The 17,519-nt window shown below is 32.9% G+C and overlaps 1 protein-coding gene across 16 annotated transcripts in view; it reads left to right on the top strand.

Annotated features, from left to right (window-relative positions):
* LOC139501413 (chromodomain-helicase-DNA-binding protein Mi-2 homolog) overlaps positions 1–16,710 on the top strand; it is a 55,160-nt gene extending 38,450 nt beyond the window's left edge. For 4 of the 16 annotated variants that reach the window (XM_071290474.1, XM_071290473.1, XM_071290465.1 and 1 more), the window contains 11 exons: positions 501–560; positions 1,544–1,657; positions 2,517–2,721; positions 3,192–3,324; positions 3,666–3,766; positions 4,071–4,165; positions 4,535–4,867; positions 7,660–7,737; positions 11,951–12,034; positions 12,689–12,796; positions 14,999–16,710. In XM_071290474.1, the coding sequence (XP_071146575.1) occupies positions 501–560; positions 1,544–1,657; positions 2,517–2,721; positions 3,192–3,324; positions 3,666–3,766; positions 4,071–4,165; positions 4,535–4,867; positions 7,660–7,737; positions 11,951–12,034; positions 12,689–12,796; positions 14,999–15,066 (1,379 nt within the window). In that variant the 3' untranslated portion in view covers positions 15,067–16,710. Of the gene's footprint in view, positions 1–500; positions 561–1,543; positions 1,658–2,516; positions 2,722–3,191; positions 3,325–3,665; positions 3,767–4,070; positions 4,166–4,534; positions 4,868–7,659; positions 7,738–11,950; positions 12,035–12,688; positions 12,815–14,998 lie in introns of all 16 variants that reach the window. The other 12 variants (XM_071290482.1, XM_071290470.1, XM_071290468.1 and 9 more) reach the window with 10 other exon arrangements.
* Positions 16,711–17,519: the final 809 nt, after the last annotated feature.

Raw genomic sequence — 17,519 nt, 5'->3', positions numbered from 1 at the left:
TGTAGTGGAGGGGGCAATAATTTTACTCTGGTTTGTCTGTTCATCCTTAAATTAAATAACCAAATGTTATGAAACTTATACACAATGCTTATTACCACAAAACAGTGTCTCTTTTACATTTCTAGAACTCTGTTTTACATATTATAGAAAAGTTTCTGAATTTATTCGTTTCTTTTCTCCAGCTCAAGTGTGCCTTAACCCAAATGTTATGAAACTGACACAAAATGCTTTTTACCACTAAAATTCTGATCAAGTATGAATTTTGGTAGTGTTACTTGTATAGTTCTTGAATTATGTCCCTTTATAACATTATATGCAAGCGGGGGCATTATCTGTGTCCTACTGTGTCCATAGGACACATTCCCCATTTATTTTTGTAGAACATACTAACATAAATTAACTTATTTAATGAAATCTTGTAATTTATTGATGCACTTTTCTTACCGTTGATGTCTTTTGATAACCAAGAGAGTAACTAATTTTATTTTACAAAATTTCAGTAGAGTCAAATGAAGAAAAGAAAGAGAGCACAGAGGAAAATAAAGAGAAAATAACAAAAGGTTAATATTCAAATAATATGCAAAATCAATTGAAAAAAAAATTATAAAAAAGGTCAACCTAATCAACAAAGAAGTTTCAACCTACTCTTCATCCTAAACAAGTTAAACTATGCCCCAGATAAACATTAAAGCAAGAGAGTCTTTACAGTCGGCCTTTGTGCATAGAAAAATTTGTAAGAGGAATGCACAAAAATTTGTAAGGGTTCCTCTGAACTCAAGTGTCTCGCCTACTTTTGCTGTTAATCGCAGGCTCAACAAATATGAGGGGAAAAAAAAAAATATTCCTCTTGATACTATCTCTTGATTGCAAGAAGCTTCTTTCCAAGTTTGGTAAAAAAAATCCAGGATACTTTATGAATCTAATAAAGTTTTAAAAACAGTTTAAAAACTTTTAACTGTAGACTGGATGTAATGTTAACTGGAAGAAAAACTTAGTCCATTTATAAGTAAAATCTTCAAAAACAGGATTCTTTTTTTTTATTACTAAATTTACTCTTGGATACTATCTTATGATCATAAACAAGCTTCTGTCCAAGTTTGGTACAAACCCAGGAGAGTTTAAGAACGTTATAAAAATTTCAAAAACTAACAACAGAGTGAATATTTGTGGCTGCCGCCGACAGGATGTTGAATCGCTATGTCTCGCTTTTTCGACAAAAGTCGAAGGCTCGACAAAAAGCATAAAAATTGCAGTAGTTTGAAGAGCTCAAACCTCTGAAAACGATGAATTCATTTAAATAATATATACTGATGAAGAGATGAACAACAATAAAAGCACCATTGCATTGTTGAGGGTTATGTCAAATGATTGAAGGGATTTTGGGTCATGATTTAATATACTGCTTTTCCTTTTTTAATTTTAACACAGAATTTGACAGAAATGTTTCTATGAATTTCGCTTTTCCCATTAAAAAAGACAACAAATAAAAGAAATAACAAATAAAAGAAATATATCTCTAAAGAATTTCATAATTTAGATGTAGAAGGTGAAGAAGAAAAGGAAAAGGAATCCAAAGATGACAAGGAATCAAAAGAAGAAGTGAAAGAAAAGACTTCTGAAGACGTGAAAGAAGAAAAGAAGGAAGTAAAAGAAGAGGGTAAGATATGATAGAAAGAAGCACTAGACGTCCTTTACCCTTGTAAAGCCTAATAGATACCTAGTATCACTGGACATAGCAATCAATCCTACTTTTACTGCATATTTCTCGTGCATATCCACCGTGACCCAATTTTATTCCAACAGAATTAGGATATCCACATAGATTTGACAAGTCAACATAAAAGGGTGTCTTGCTATAAGGCATACTCAAGACTTGAAAAGTGGTATTTGCTAAGCAGGTGCATTTTTGAGAAAAAGTAAGAGAGGTTTCCTTGTAGGATTTTTTTTGGCCTGTATTCTTCAATAACAAAATAAGGTTGCTCATGTTGAGTCCGAAGATTGAATAGTGTAATTACAGCTTATTTCCTAATTTTTGTAAGGTAAAACTTTGGTTGCTTGCTTTGTTTGTATTAACATTTACCCACGCATTGTAATTAATATTGAAATCTTCAAACATAATTTATAGGCAAAGTTAAGCCGAATGTAATATATATTTAGATTTGATTGGACCTTATTCCAATTACAATTGCACAATATACAAACAAAGCAAGCAAGCTAACCAAAGTCTTGCTCTACACACATATGGAAATTAGCTGTAATTAATTTTATCGCTATTTTGTGCATTTTCCTTTGATTTTTTTTGGTGATAATTATTCATATCATTCTACTCACTTGAGATGAAAAATTATCGCTAGAAACTAAGGCAGCACGTGGCGATGCTAATGAAACTGACATGAACGTCGTCATAGGTAAAATAGCGATAAACAGATTATCATTGGTCATCTCAACTTGATTGAGAAAAGCAATATCATTGAGATGATCAACGATAATCTATAGTTCTTATAATTATATTGTAGATGAGACCGAAGAGAAAGAGAAGAAGCCTGAAGATATAAAGAAAGCTGAGGAGAATAATCAAAAGTTTATGTTTAACATTGCTGATGGTGGATTTACAGAGTTACATACCTTGTGGACCAATGAACAGAGGGCACTGCAGCCTGGCAGGGAACATGAAGTCTGGCATAGACGTCATGACTACTGGTTACTGGCTGGAATTGTCACGTATCCTTTTTAATATAGAAAATTTAATATTGTGTTGTATAGAGAAAATTAATTGCGGGAAGTATGAATTTCCATGTTTTTCAGTAGGGGACTAAATAAATTCAGAAATTATTGCGATGTTTTTATCTATTCCAATAATGCAACTGGGAGAGCATCGCAATAATAAAAACTCGCATTTTGTATCTGATACATAATCTGTATGAAGATTTTCCTGGAATCGCTATACCAGTAATTGCACTAATTTATTCCATTCTTCAACAATCGCTATAATTAATGCATACAATAATATCTGAATTTACAGTAACTACATGTAATATGAAATATACACAACTTCCAGTTCAACTATGTGACATTGATAATTTAGTAGAATTTTGTAAAATTTTGTGCCATTATGAAAGAATACAAGTTAGCAGAATTCTTAAGTTTTCCAGATTTTATTCTATAAATAATTAATCCTTAACCTGACATAGACATGGCTATGGGCGATGGCAGGATGTCCAGAATGACCCAAGATTCCAGATCATTAATGAACCATTCATCAGTGAGCAAGGCAAGGGAAACTTCCTGGAAATCAAAAACAAGTTCCTGGCTAGAAGGTTTAAGGTAAAAATTCTGGGAAACTATTATAAGGAACAGGGTAAATGTGACTTCTTTGCAATAAAAAAAAAAACTCCTAGAACACTTGGATGTTAGATTTGACCTGCATTAAAAGCATAGATGAAGCTAAAAAGCAGCTTGAAAATTTAAACAAAATTTAAAACTTTTAAGATATTACTTCAAACAACCATTAGAGAATCCATATTTTGGACAGACACCTGTTGGCTTTGAAGTTGAAGTACACTATGGCATATAAAAGTGAATATCATCTTAATAATTTATTTGGTACCTGATGCCCCTATGTAAGATATGAAGAATTATATGCATTTATTGATTTCTGTTTACAGTTATTAGAGCAGGCTTTGGTAATAGAAGAACAACTAAGGAGAGCTGCTTATTTGAACCTTACACAGGACCCCAACCACCCAGCTATGGCATTAAATGCTAGGTAAATATATAACCTAATCTTTACTTTTCTGATTGTGATTGACCCTTTCTCTCTTAAGATCTTAAAATGGGCCACAACTCCCAAGACATGGTATTACAGACTTGGTAAAAAGTACACTATGGTGAAGAATAGTCTTTTGAAGCAAGGGAAATTCCACTTTTAGTTGAATGTAAAAAAAAACTTTCAGAATTTAGAATTGAATTTGCATCAAAAGTAATCAAAATACAATGCAAAAGGAGGAGAGTTTAATTACATGTTCATTTTTAAATACATTTATCTTATCTACATATTTATCCATTTATAGATTTGCTGAGTTGGAATGTTTGGCTGAAAGCCATCAACATCTGTCTAAAGAATCTCTGGCTGGTAACAAACCCGCTAATGCTGTATTACATAAAGGTAAGGACCTTGTATCTACATCTCCCCCCCCCCCCCCCCCCCCAAAAAAAAAAAAACTAGGAAAAATAACATAGAAAAGATAACATCTGTAATGGCTTGTAGTAAACATGCTCACTGTTAATTTCAGAAAATTCTGAGTCTAAATAAAATTTACAGTACACTGAGGCGTAATTACTTTTAGAAGAAAAAAATGTTAACAAGTTTGATAAATTTGTAACATAAAGTTGTGATTTTCTTTTTTGTATTGAACTGAAGTGTTGAGTTTATGATTCAGTATTGACATAAAGTTCTATGGTCGGGTTGTTGTCTCTTTGACACATTCCTCATTTCCATTCTCGATTTAATTGAATGCTTGTTTTTCTGTTTCAGTATTAAATCAATTGGAAGAACTCCTGAGTGACATGAAACAGGATGTCAGTCGTCTGCCAGCGACACTTGCCAGAATACCGTCAGTCAGTCAAAGACTGCAGATGTCAGAGAGAAGCATCCTGAGCCGATTGGTCAATCCAAATCAGGCCTCTTCATCAGGTCAAGCTGCCCCCATATCCTCTGCTTCACTAAATACTACATCCTCTGCCATGCTGGCTGGAATGTCTCAGGCCACCTATCTCACAGCAGCTGCTGCTCTCCCTGGTGCTTATTCCCAAAATCTTCCTGGTTTCAGACCTCAATTTGGCATTCCACAGTCACCTTTTGGTCAAGGTAATGCACATTTATCAACACTTATAATGGGTTCTGCTTATTACAGGAATTTGCTTTCAGGACCCTGAAATTGTCTACCAAGATATAAAACAAGTTCTATTTAATTATAATCAATAAATCACGTGTGTATATTCTGTATTCTAATGCAATTTTTATGTAACTTTTTTTTTCATTGGTTAAAAGTTGCCATCAAATATACAATTGACCAGGCGTTACTAAGGAGGGACCCGCCATTCTGAATTAATTGAATCAACAAATGTTCGATTACTGCTATAAAATCGAAAATAAAACAACACCTATCTCGAATTCACCGTTTTAATGTAAATTTATCCGAATTTGAATCGTACAGGTAATGTAATAACCTCAAGTTTGTAAGTTTTCATTTGTATAACGTCACGTTTACCAATGACGTCTTTGCGCCAAAATCATTTATAAAATTTCACGGATTTTTAGCTCACCTGGCCCAAAGGGCCAAGTGAGCTTTTCTCACCACTTGGCGTCCGTCGTCGTCGTCGTTAACAATTTACATTTTGAACTTCTTCTAGAGAACCACTGAATGGAATGGAACCAAACATAGCATGAATGTTCCTTATGAGGTGCTGACCAAGTGTTGTTACTTTGTAGCCGATCCATCATCCAAGATGGCCGCCAGCAGGGGACTTAGTTTAACATAGGACGCTATGGGAAATGCATACAAATGACTTCTTTTAGAGAACCACTGAATGGAATGAAACCAAACATGGCATGAATGTTCCTTATGAGATGCTGACCAAGTGTTGTTACTTTGTTGCCGATCCATCATCCAAGATGGCCGCCAGCCGGGGGACTTAGTTTAACATAGGACCCTATGGGAAATGCATACAAATGACTTCTTTTAGAGAACCACTGAATGGAATAAAACCAAACATAGCATGAATTATCCTTATGGGGTGCTGACCAAGTGTTGTTACTTTGTAGCCGATCCATCATCCAAGATGGCCGCCAGCGGGGGACTTAGTTTAACATAGGACCCTATGGGAAATGCATACAAATGACTTCTTTTAGAGAACCACTAAATGGAATTAAACCAAACATAGCATGAATGTTCCTAATGTGGTGCTGACCAAGTGTTGTTACTTTGTAGCCGATCCATTATCCAAGATTGCCGCCAGCAGGGGACTTAGTTTAACATAGGACCCTATGGGAAATGCATACAAATGACTTCTTTTAGAGAACCACTGAATGGAATAAAACCAAACATGGCATGAATGTTCCTTATGTGGTGCTGACCAAGTGTTGTTACTTTGTAGCCGATCCATCATCCAAGATGGCCGCCAGCGTGGGACTTAGTTTAACATAGGACCCTATGGGAAATGCATACAAATGACTTCTTTTAGAGAACCACTGAATGGAATGAAATCAAACATGGCATGAATGTTCCTAATGTGGTGCTGACCAAGTGTTGTTACTTTGTAGCCGATCCATTATCCAAGATTGCCGCCAGCAGGGGACTTAGTTTAACATAGGACCCTATGGGAAATGCATACAAATGACTTCTTTTAGAGAACCACTGAATGGAATAAAACCAAACATTGCATGAATGTTCCTTATGAGGTGCTGACCAAGTGTTGTTACTTTGTAGCCGATCCATCATCCAAGATGGCCGCCAGCAGGGGACTTAGTTTAACAGGACCCTATGGGAAATGCATACAAATGACTTCTTTTAGAGAACCACTGAATGGAATAAAACCAAACATGGCATGAATGTTCCTTATGAGGTGCTGACCAAGTGTTGTTACTTTGTAGCCGCCAGTGGGGGACTTTTGAATGAAATTAAACATGTTCCTTTCCTTATAAATGAGGTTGTGTTGTCACTTTTAGCCAAATTTTATATTTTTTTATATGATTTCAAAAACCCAAGTAGAATCAGGTGAGCGATACAGACTCTTGAGAGCCTCTAGTTTTTATTTGTCAAATTTAGACATTTTATCAAGTTTAATCGTATCATTTTTTTTTGTAATGCATTAGAAACGGAATAACAGTACTGTAGTTGAAGAGTTGATTTGACGGTCTCAAATCTCCGTTTTACTGTCTCAGCTAGGCGTCGCCAATAAAGCTGCATTTGCGAATGTCAAATCTACAATTGACGGTGGCAACTCTTCAACTACAGTACTGTTATTTCTCAATTCTGTAACATGTAACATAAAAGGTAGAAATTTTCTTTTCCATAATTTTATTTTCATGGAGAGTCATAAAGGACAATAAAAACACAAGAATAAATCTCTAGTTGGTCATTTGAAATTGTGAAAATTAACCACTATACAGTATTTGGAATACAATTTATATAATAAAACACCAGGTAACTTTAGGGTAGTGGGGAATTTGAATATTGAGGAAAATAGAATATAAAATTATTGATGAAAAATCAGTTTCATGAAATAAACATTTGATTCTTTGGGTCAAGGTCCACAAAAAAGCTGTTTGAGCTGGTGAAATCTTTTGACTTAATCTTTCTTGAAACAATTATAAAAAGGGGGGCATGGTAACAGATGATGATTTAATTTATGCAGATGTTTAAAAAAATGATTTATAACTTAAGTTCATGTGAAATTTGACATTTGTTTTGTAAAAGGTGAGGTTATAAATTTTATTTTATTGAATAGTTTGCCTGCTAAAAATTATCTATATCAAGACAAACTAAAAATCTATTTGATATTGTCTAATATGGAAAATCTAACAGGATAAACCAGAAAACCCTACAATGACAATAGTCACGTTATTATGGCCTAATGTTTTAAGATTGTTACTTTCAGGACCATTAGGATTTCCCATGATTCCTGGGTTACCAGGACAACCTGATATAAGTACAACAATGTCAGCCATTTTGAGTGGTATGTCAGATGTAGTGTAGCTGCCATCAGTCATTTTTATTTTACAGAAATTTTTGCTGCTTTGCTGAATTTTTTTTTTTTTTTTTTTTATTTTTAGTAGAAGAGTTTGCAATTGACTGTTTGTAAAAACTTCTGTCAATGTTGTGTCTGTGTGCTTGTCTTGTTTTGTTTTTAAGCTTAAAGTAGATTGTGAATGTTTAGCTTACTGTACTAGTAGAAAATTGTAATGTTTACCAATGAAGAGTTGTCTTTCTTTCATTTTTGCTTGTAGGAAAATATGTTCATCATCAAAGAAGAGTAAATGCTAATTTCTTCTTTTCAATCGAAAATTGTATACTTTGTTATTTACAAAAAAAAGTAAGAATAAGCCGCCTTTTTCCTATATATATACAAGTTAGATGGTATCCTTTATATAGAAAAGTTAGCTCATTTTATTAGGGAAAAGTAGCTCCCTTTTTCATAAAAAAAGAATTATGCCTTTTTTCATTGAAGAATGTTGAAACATTTATTTCTGATATGTATGTTAAATTTAGAAATACAACTTTATTAAAATTGATAAAACATCAAATAAATGAAAAAAATAAAGAAGTCTCTGTTCGTGATTTTGTAATTAATAATATAAATAGAATCAAGTGAAAAACAATATTTTCAGCTTTCATAGAGAAAACTTGATGAATAACACATATTACAGCAAAATGCCTTGAGTGTGTTAGGTAAATGTCTGATCAGAAACCCCAAAAATCTTTCTTCGCTTTGTGTTGCCTTTTTGCATCCTCATAGGATTTCAATAGGACAATGTAGGCCAAGCATAAATTAATATAAAAATTTTAGTAAACATATGATAACACAATTGTTTTCATTTTAAAGTTTATGCAGCAACAGAAATGAATACAGTTTATTATATTAGATTAATACTCATCAAAATATCTGTTTTATTATTTGTGCTATGTACAATTTGTCAGTCAGTTGCAAACTTGTTTAAAAATATCAGATTTTAGTCGAGTTGTAAACCCTCTATTTATGTTGTCTATTCATCGTAACAAAAGTGAATTGGTCAGTTTGGACAATGTGGTCACTGTCTGCTGGCCAATAAACAAAAGTAGAATGATTGGTTATTGACCAACTTTCAATAAGTATGTCAGAATGATGGCTGCACTACACTGATTGATAACAGAAACTTGTATTGATTGAACACCATTTAAATGGTTTATTGAAAGATGAATTAGGACACTCAAACCAAAAATTTTGCTCTATTTTGTGAATACCTATTAATGAAATTTTAATGGGAAAAATAGAAGTTGACAAATTACCAGAAAAGACATATACTTTCATATCTTTTGATGAGAATAACTAGTATTTTTAGCTTTTACATACAGAAAATTGGTCTATTAGGCCTATTACATGTAGGTGAGTTCACTGCCATTATCAATAGTTTTAAAAATCATTCCTGAAGTTTGTCCCATCTTCGTGTGAAAACTTGTAGAATAGTTAATGTCACTCCCCGAAAGCTTTCCCACTTCCTGCTTTTTTAAGTGCTAAACATTCACAAACACAACCATTTTATTTTATAGAATATTTATGGTTCGATTAATTGTATATTGTAAATTCATAACTTTTTATGTGCATGATTAAATTTAGTTGTTGATCAATGTGTAAAAATGCAAAGCTTAATTGATGTACCAGGAAGGCTATCGGAATGCAATAGTTCAATTTATCATTGGATTCATTACAGTACTCAGGGATCTCCATGGATGAAAATTGAACCATGGAGGAACTTTCACCTTTACAAAAAGTGTATACGCTGTACAGTGTAGCGCGATCGGAAGTATTTTATCCCTCCATACAAGGAATGGTGAACATGCTAATTCATTGCTTATTGAAATTATATTTATTTGAATTTTCATTATAGAATTAGAAGTGTCAATATGTTCATTTATTGCCGTTTTTAACCATTCAAATACCAAGTCTTCATGGTCCCCCCTTAGTCGAGAATGACCAAAAGCTGTCATGAAGGTCCCCATGTAGATCTCTTGTATTTTTGGTAATTGTTATGGGGGTCAAAAATCATATGATGTGGAAGCTTATTTTTCATGGACACTGTCAAATTCAGAACCCATTACCGGTATGGCTGATTTGCAGCAACAACAAAACGATTCGTACGGGTTATGTAAAAGGTTAAAGAGATTTGTAAAGCAAATGAAAAGGTTTTTAATGACTTTATCTGACAAATTGATGCTGTGCAACATGCATCTTTCGAGTCTGAATAGAAACCGGAAACGCGGATGTATCAATTTGATTGTAATATACGAAATGAATTCGGAATTACGATACGATATTTCTTTACAGGAAATATTTATAAGTTTTTACTTTTAAACTTTTAAAGTCATTTTAAATTATCGTTACAGCAGTACTCGAGTTATTTGTGATGAAATAATATTTACTGTTTTGCGTCTTATTTTGTACTTCTTAAAAAAAGGGGGATGCTGATTGCGTAAGTCAAAATAAAGCACGTGTTCGACTTGTTAAACTGTTTTCTTTGTAACTGGATTATTAATTTATTTATTTAATCCAAATTATCATAATCATTTGCTGAAACTTAGTTGATTAATTCGACAAATGGATCGTCTATCCTCAGATAGTATTCTCCTGTCTGGTTTGTTGATCTACCTGTACAAGCTCAGGTACAAGTGATTAGCGATCTTAATCCGGATATCCCTCAGGCGTTAGAACTGTGTTGGATTATAACACAAAAAGCCTGAGGGTTATGCAATTACATGCATTTGATTATAATTGATAAAAAAATGGCGTCGGGCTACAAAAAATGATGAAGTTTTGAACGATGGCGGAAGACAATTTAACGATGGCGCAAGATAATTTAACGATGGAGCAAGTCATTTGACGATGGCGCAAGACATTTGAACGATGGCGGGGCGCCATCGTTAAACAGGCCATGGAGATCCCTGAGTACTAAGAATTTTCACAGTTTAAGGCTAACCACATATTAAAATATTCAACAGATATAAATTTTCTTTGTGTTTGCAGAATTTGTCAAAAGCATGAAATTAAAAAAATCCAGTAAAATAATTTTTTCCTTAAATTCACGAAAATTGGTTTAAACGAAAATAAATCAATCTACAGTAATAGAGTATTTCTGAAAATCCAGTGATATTTGTAAGATCTTAACATCACTACTGAACCATTTTTAGGAAACCCTTAAATTTCAAATACTTGAGAAAAATCTGTTGCCATTGTTACATCACTGGCCTAAAGTATGGAACTGACAGCTGTCAGCTGGTGTTGGGTGATTAGGGGCAGATCCAGCCATTTTAAAAAGGGGAGGTTCCCAATCCAGAGTAAAAAGGGGGGTTCCAGCTATATGCTCCTATTCAAATGCATTGATTGGCCCAAAAAAAGAGGGGTTTTTTAAACCCCCGGAACCCCCTGGATTTGCCAATGGTTATGAAATGCTTAAGGGCTTGAAAAGCTTCCACTCGTGTGTCATTTATAGTTCTATCTGGAGATTCATTAACTCTTGTCATATGTGGGAATTATAATAAGAGGGAAATACCGATAACTCTTGTTTTAATTCTACAAACATGTTATTTTTTTTACAGGACATTCTTGTTGACACTTAAATACCAATTGTTTTGGTCTTATTGGAAATCTGATACATAAATGTTATTTTTAATTTTAGTTTCTTGTGTATAATTCGGAGTTTAGTATGACGTCCATTATCACTGTACTAGTATACATATTTTTTAGGGGCCAGTTGAAGGACACCTGCGGGTGCGGGAATTCTCGCTACATTGAAGACCCATTGGTGGCCTTCGGCTGTTATCTGCTCTATGGTCGTGTTGTTGTCGCTTTGACACATTCCCCATTTCCTTTCTAAATTTTATTTCTCTTCAAAATAGAACTGTTTTAGTTAAAGTGGAAATTTATATGATCTAAATACTCTTTAAGAATATCAATATGCACTGAATATATAGAAAAATTGGTTAAATTAAGAGTCTGAGGGCTAGTAATTTTTATAAAGTGACTAGTACATATGTAATACCTCGACTCCATAGCCCTTGTCTGGTTGATCATGAGTTCTATAGAAAATAGAAAATTTTTGTAATCAGTTGTTCTTTCCAGTCACTACTTCAACAACTTGCAACATGTATTACTATTTGGAATTTTAATTCAATTTTAAGTTGTTGGTTTTTTTCAGGAGGACTTCCAGGTCAGATGTCAGCATTAAAACAGAGTCCAGCCCAAGCTAGTCCCTCTCACAGATCTCCGGTTCCCACACCTGGTATGTAGTTAACTAATTGATTACTTATTTGAACAGAAATACATTTGGAGTTTAAAAGCAAGCAAACAAACAAACCAGCTGTTCAGTTAAAAAGAACCAACCAAAAATGGAAAAAATACTAAAATAATTTTGTATGCTTCTTGAACATTGAAAAGTAATGAAATGCCAACACCTATAGTTATGATATACCTATAAAATGGAGGAATACTTTTACTTCCTAATGGATTCACAAGACTGTAAACCAACTAATTTTTGGCTAGAAATTTATTTATGTTATTGAGCAGGACTCGTGCCAGAAGAAACATTTTGTGAATATATAAAAAGATATCATCTTGAATATGTTAAACTTGGTTCTATCTCTAAATACACTAAAAGGTAAAAAATAAATGGCACCTATGTTAAACTTGGTTCTATCTCTAAATACACTAAAAGGTAAAAAATAAATGGCACAGAGTCTGTTTGAATGAATTGATCTGAAAATAAGTTGGTTTACAGTATTTCACATTGCAATCACAAACCTTGAGCAAGTCAACATTCACACGTAATTTAGAAAAAAATCACATAAGCATGATGACAAGATTAAGATTAAATAATCTTGTGTTTATTACCAACAATGATAATCGCATGGTGCACATATATATTTTACCCACACAGGACCATCAGCCTTTGATCAGTCTCCATTTTTATCGAGTGAATCGTTCCCGTGGGTCGTCACGTCTGAATCACTAAGCAAGACTATAGAGAAGACAATGCTTAGTCAAAGTATGTCCAAATAAAGAGGCATGTTGATTTTTACGATCTAAGCATGTGCCTTTCGCGTAACGAGCATGTGCCCCTTCGTGCTTTTTGCTGATGGTGTGTTTATTTTTGGTGTGATATTTGTAGTCATTTTAATATTATTATTACATCATTAAATTATCATTGCTTTACCATTTTGATATGTAAAATGTGATACGTGACTTGATACGAAATGAACAAATATTTTAGGAAACGTGAAGAATCAAGGCAGTGCTCTTAGACGATTCTTTGGCATGCCATTTCCATTTCAGCCTTAAACCAAGTAAATTAAGATTAATGTCATGCTTTTAAAGGGGTTCCATGAAAATATTAAGACTGGCTCTATTAAAGACTCCCAGAATAAAATTGAATACAAACAAAGACCTCAAAACTTGTAAAATAATAGTAAGCAAAGGCTATTAATAAGACATTGTTTAGACCATTATCAAAACACTATCGAACGATATTTTTGCGAAAAAGTACCAAGCTTTAACAAAAGTTAAATTTTAAAGGGGGAAGTCCAAAAAAAAAATGCCAAATTAGAACTTTGACTTTTATCAACCAAACGAACAAATGGAAAGTAAATGTCATATTCCTGACTTGTTTAAACACACTACTTACAATGACAGTAATTCAGATCCTGTAAACATGGTAGAAGATAGAAAGATTTTTCTGCTTCACATCCTGCACCAGTCTGTAAAACTTGTGGTATTAATGTAGTAAAAAAATGATGACATTGGAATGAACATAGCACTTGAGGCTACCACGTGAGGCATATATTTATGCTGTGTGAAAAATAACATGTTGCATACTGGGAACTGAGACCTCAACCATTTTGCATCTTTAAAATGTTTACAAACAAAAGTCATATTGAAAGAGATATTTAACTGGGAATTCTGCCCATATATATATTCTATTCTGCATGACTGATTTCATTTGAATACAAAACAATTATAACACTTAGCATGGCTTAGACATTCATAAAACTGAAATTATAGACTATATAAAGTTCAAGATTAAATTAAAAGATAAGTTCAAAATAAGAAAACAGATGATGGACTGACTAATCATCATTGCATGGCTACAGTTGCTGAACATTTCTTTATAACTGCTTTGGATAGCCATTTTAATAGTAGGCAATATAAATCAGAGACAAATTCAATGAAGTTTTTTTGTAAACTTTTTACTTGCTTTGATGGATAAGAGTTCATCATCAGACCTGCATGATTGTTTCATCAATTTATGTTGTTTGTCAAAATATAGATCAGTTAAAAATGTCATATGAAGAACTTGTGCCATGATAGATATCATGAGATATGCTTAGGGCTATTCCAGAAAAAAATGTATGGGGGGGGGGGGGGGGGGGGTTGGAAGGCACATTGTATTAATTATACATGGGTAATGGGTATCAGAAAAACTTTTCACACTACAATGCACTATAATTCTCAATTACAATTGTCTGGGTGGCAGGTGCTGACAAAAACTGCCTCTCTCCCCCCCCCCCCCCTACATTTTTTTCTGGAATAGCCCTTACAACAGATATATACAACTGCTGTCTTATGATAAGGTTACAATGCAGTTTAATTGACTTTTGATAAACTGGTATTCATTGAGGCAGACAGGACATACAGTAATACAAAATCTGATATTCTCTTAGTGTTATAGGGTATTTCTATATGCTGAGGGTTAAAATGTAGGTCAAAAGTTAAGAGGGAAATGCAAATCTGATGTTTTTGAGATTATAGGGCAATTCAATGTTCTTAAGGGTTAAATGGAGATTATGGGTTAACCAGTAATACAAGCTGTGATATTCTTATGGGTACAGGGCAATACAAAAGTAACAATATATTTAGGGTTAAAAAGATGCATACAAAATTTCACATTTTAAGACCTATGTTAAAAGATTTGGTTAAAACAATAACTTTAAATTCTAAATTTGTCAATGACTGGAAACCTTTGGCATAGTACCTTTTACAAACACTGCAGTTGTTTGAATGATAAACTAAGTACAACATTCATTTCATATAAATTGTAATAATCACTTTATACAACAAAAGAAGATAATTACAAACAGGAACAAGAAAAGTATGCATATTTTTAATACCAGAAGAAACCAACATCTAAATTTGTTTGTTTATTAATGAAATGTGATTAAATCTTAAAAGTTCTGTAATTGTATATTTTAAGGACCAGATTCTGGGAAAGGTGAACCAAAAGTGAATGGTGGAAAGAGTGTTATATGTCTGGATGAATAGCTGTTGTACATATCATACAAGTCATTCCACGTGGAATATAGTATTTATTGTGTCTCGTAACTTACAATATCATCTTATCGTATGACTTAAGCATTGTGCTCTCTCATCACAAATCATTGGACTATTGAAGACGTTACATTGGCTTGTTAACAGACGGTCAGACTTTAAATCATTGAACATTGGCATTCAGTTGTATCATAATTCATAGTTTCAGAATCTCAAGGATTATGGGTAATTTTACATTGTTTGTACACCAAAAGGAAAAAGGTGTTTTGCCATTGGTCAAAATCCATTGTTATTGATTTTTGTAACCAAAAGCAGCACTTGTACAATTTTTGTAATATATCCAAGAATGCATTAGATTCTGAAATGGTTCATTCATTCATAATTCATTTAACATTCAACTGCAGCAATATAAGCAGAAAATAAAGCTGTTAAGAAATATATTGCTTTCCTTGAGATACGCATGATTTCTCTTTTTCTGATGTTTTTGTTTAAATGTAACTTTTGTTGTGTAACTTAATTTATATTGTAATGAATTTGTCAATTTCTATTTCTGTATTTTTTGTTTGTTTATTAAACATGGTGCATCAGTTGATAACCTTGTTATTTAAAACTGAATTTGGAAATTTATTTCTTAGTGATTCTTTTTTTTCCCATATTTTGTATAAACATTGGTGAACAAATTTCATAACTTTTTCGGTAATAGTAAGGGTGATTTTTAAACTTTATTTTGGCACAGTACATTTCAATAGCTTTCAGTGTTGGCTAAACTTATTTAGGAAATGGGCTTTTGTTATTTTGGCCCCTGCATACCATTATGCTATACATAGCTTTAAATTTCTAAACAGAACTTTTACTACATGCTGTGCATGCATGATATTCCTAAAAATAAATAAATATTTAAATGAAATAAAAGGATGTGTCCTATTTTGAAAGGCTCTTTTAACACTGCACCATGCTATTGCAGCGAGAAATACTTGTCACTGGACACTGAAAGTACTTTCTTTTTTGGTTGACGAAGGAATATGAGGATATAGACTGTTTTTGGGTAGACTAGAATAAAGAAATATTATGTTACTTAATTATATCCATCTTTTTTTTCCGTTTGTTAGAATTTATCATGGGAAATCCAGTATGTTAAAGGGGTCAACTTGGATTAAGGGAATTCTTTAAATCTGTAATGCGTTTGTAATAGTTCGGTTTCATCAATGTTTATCAAGCATTCTTGTGCAACACAAATAATCTTTGTTACAAGGAAGCTTTGCATATGTTTATGAAATTAAAGGCCTAAAACATACCATTATTTTTTTAAGAGATTTACCTTAATTTAGGTCTACCTCCTAAGTTTTGAGGAAAATTAATGAACTTGCTGTAATATTTTTTTCTATAGAAATAGGTGCTTTTTTTTCTTGCTTTACAAAATCTTGTTACAGAAACTTTTTTTGTACATAACATTTTTCTGTTTTTTATATAAGATTTTGAACAGTTAGATTTTAGAAATGTGATCATGAAAGTGTTTTATAATGAAATAATGATGGATTTTTAAACACAACATCAATGAAACTGAAAAATTACATCAACATTGTACTAGTTCATTATGGCAAGTTAATGTTAAAGTTGGAAATAAAAGGCCAGCTGTAATCTGTGTAGTTGTTATTTGTTCATAAAATAAAATAAATTTAAAGAACAGAATTTGGAATGAGGGAGCCCTCAAACTAGACAAAAGATTTAAATGTTGAGAGGAAGAGGTCAGGACTAACCATTAATGTAGCTCAACCCTCTAAATCGGCCTCTGAATTACATAAATAAGGAGATGGGGGTATGATTGCCACCAAGACAATTATCTACCATACACCAAATAAAGTGGATGTAAGCAACTGTAGGTCAACAATGACTAAAACTCGTATAGAAAAGACATATAAAAAACAGTCATGACAAATCTTGTCAAAATGGCCTTCATCAATGACCAAAACTCGTATAGAAAAGACATATAAATAACAGTCATAACAAATCTTGTCAAAATGGTCAACAATGAACAAAACTCATTTTATATAGACAACTATATATGAAAGGCCAGAAAGGACAAAATGTGAAAACAATATGAATAAAAAAACAAATTGTGGTTTTACTGGTGGACATAAACCTACTTACCACTAAAAAATCAGGATGTCATAAACCCACATTACACTAAATTTTCATGGGTACAACTAATTTTGGTCATTCTCTAGCATCGTAATGTAAATCTTCATGATCAAACCTGGGTTCATGACTTGAATATCAAACTGAATTTCATAGTTAAAAATTGGGATTCTGGGCCTTCACTGAATCTTCATGATTAATTCTGAGTTATTAACTTTCATTTAGTTGAGCGCTTTTGAGGCGTTGAGTTATTTTCATTCACAATGAATCTATGTCCTTGACCTACACCACTGAATAGTCAATGACTAATT

This window comes from Mytilus edulis, chromosome 13 (genome assembly GCF_963676685.1).
Source record: "Mytilus edulis chromosome 13, xbMytEdul2.2, whole genome shotgun sequence".
Classification (NCBI taxonomy): Eukaryota; Metazoa; Mollusca; class Bivalvia; order Mytilida; family Mytilidae; genus Mytilus; species Mytilus edulis.
Note: the sequence above shows the minus strand (reverse complement) of the source record. Positions and strands in the feature narration are given on the sequence as shown.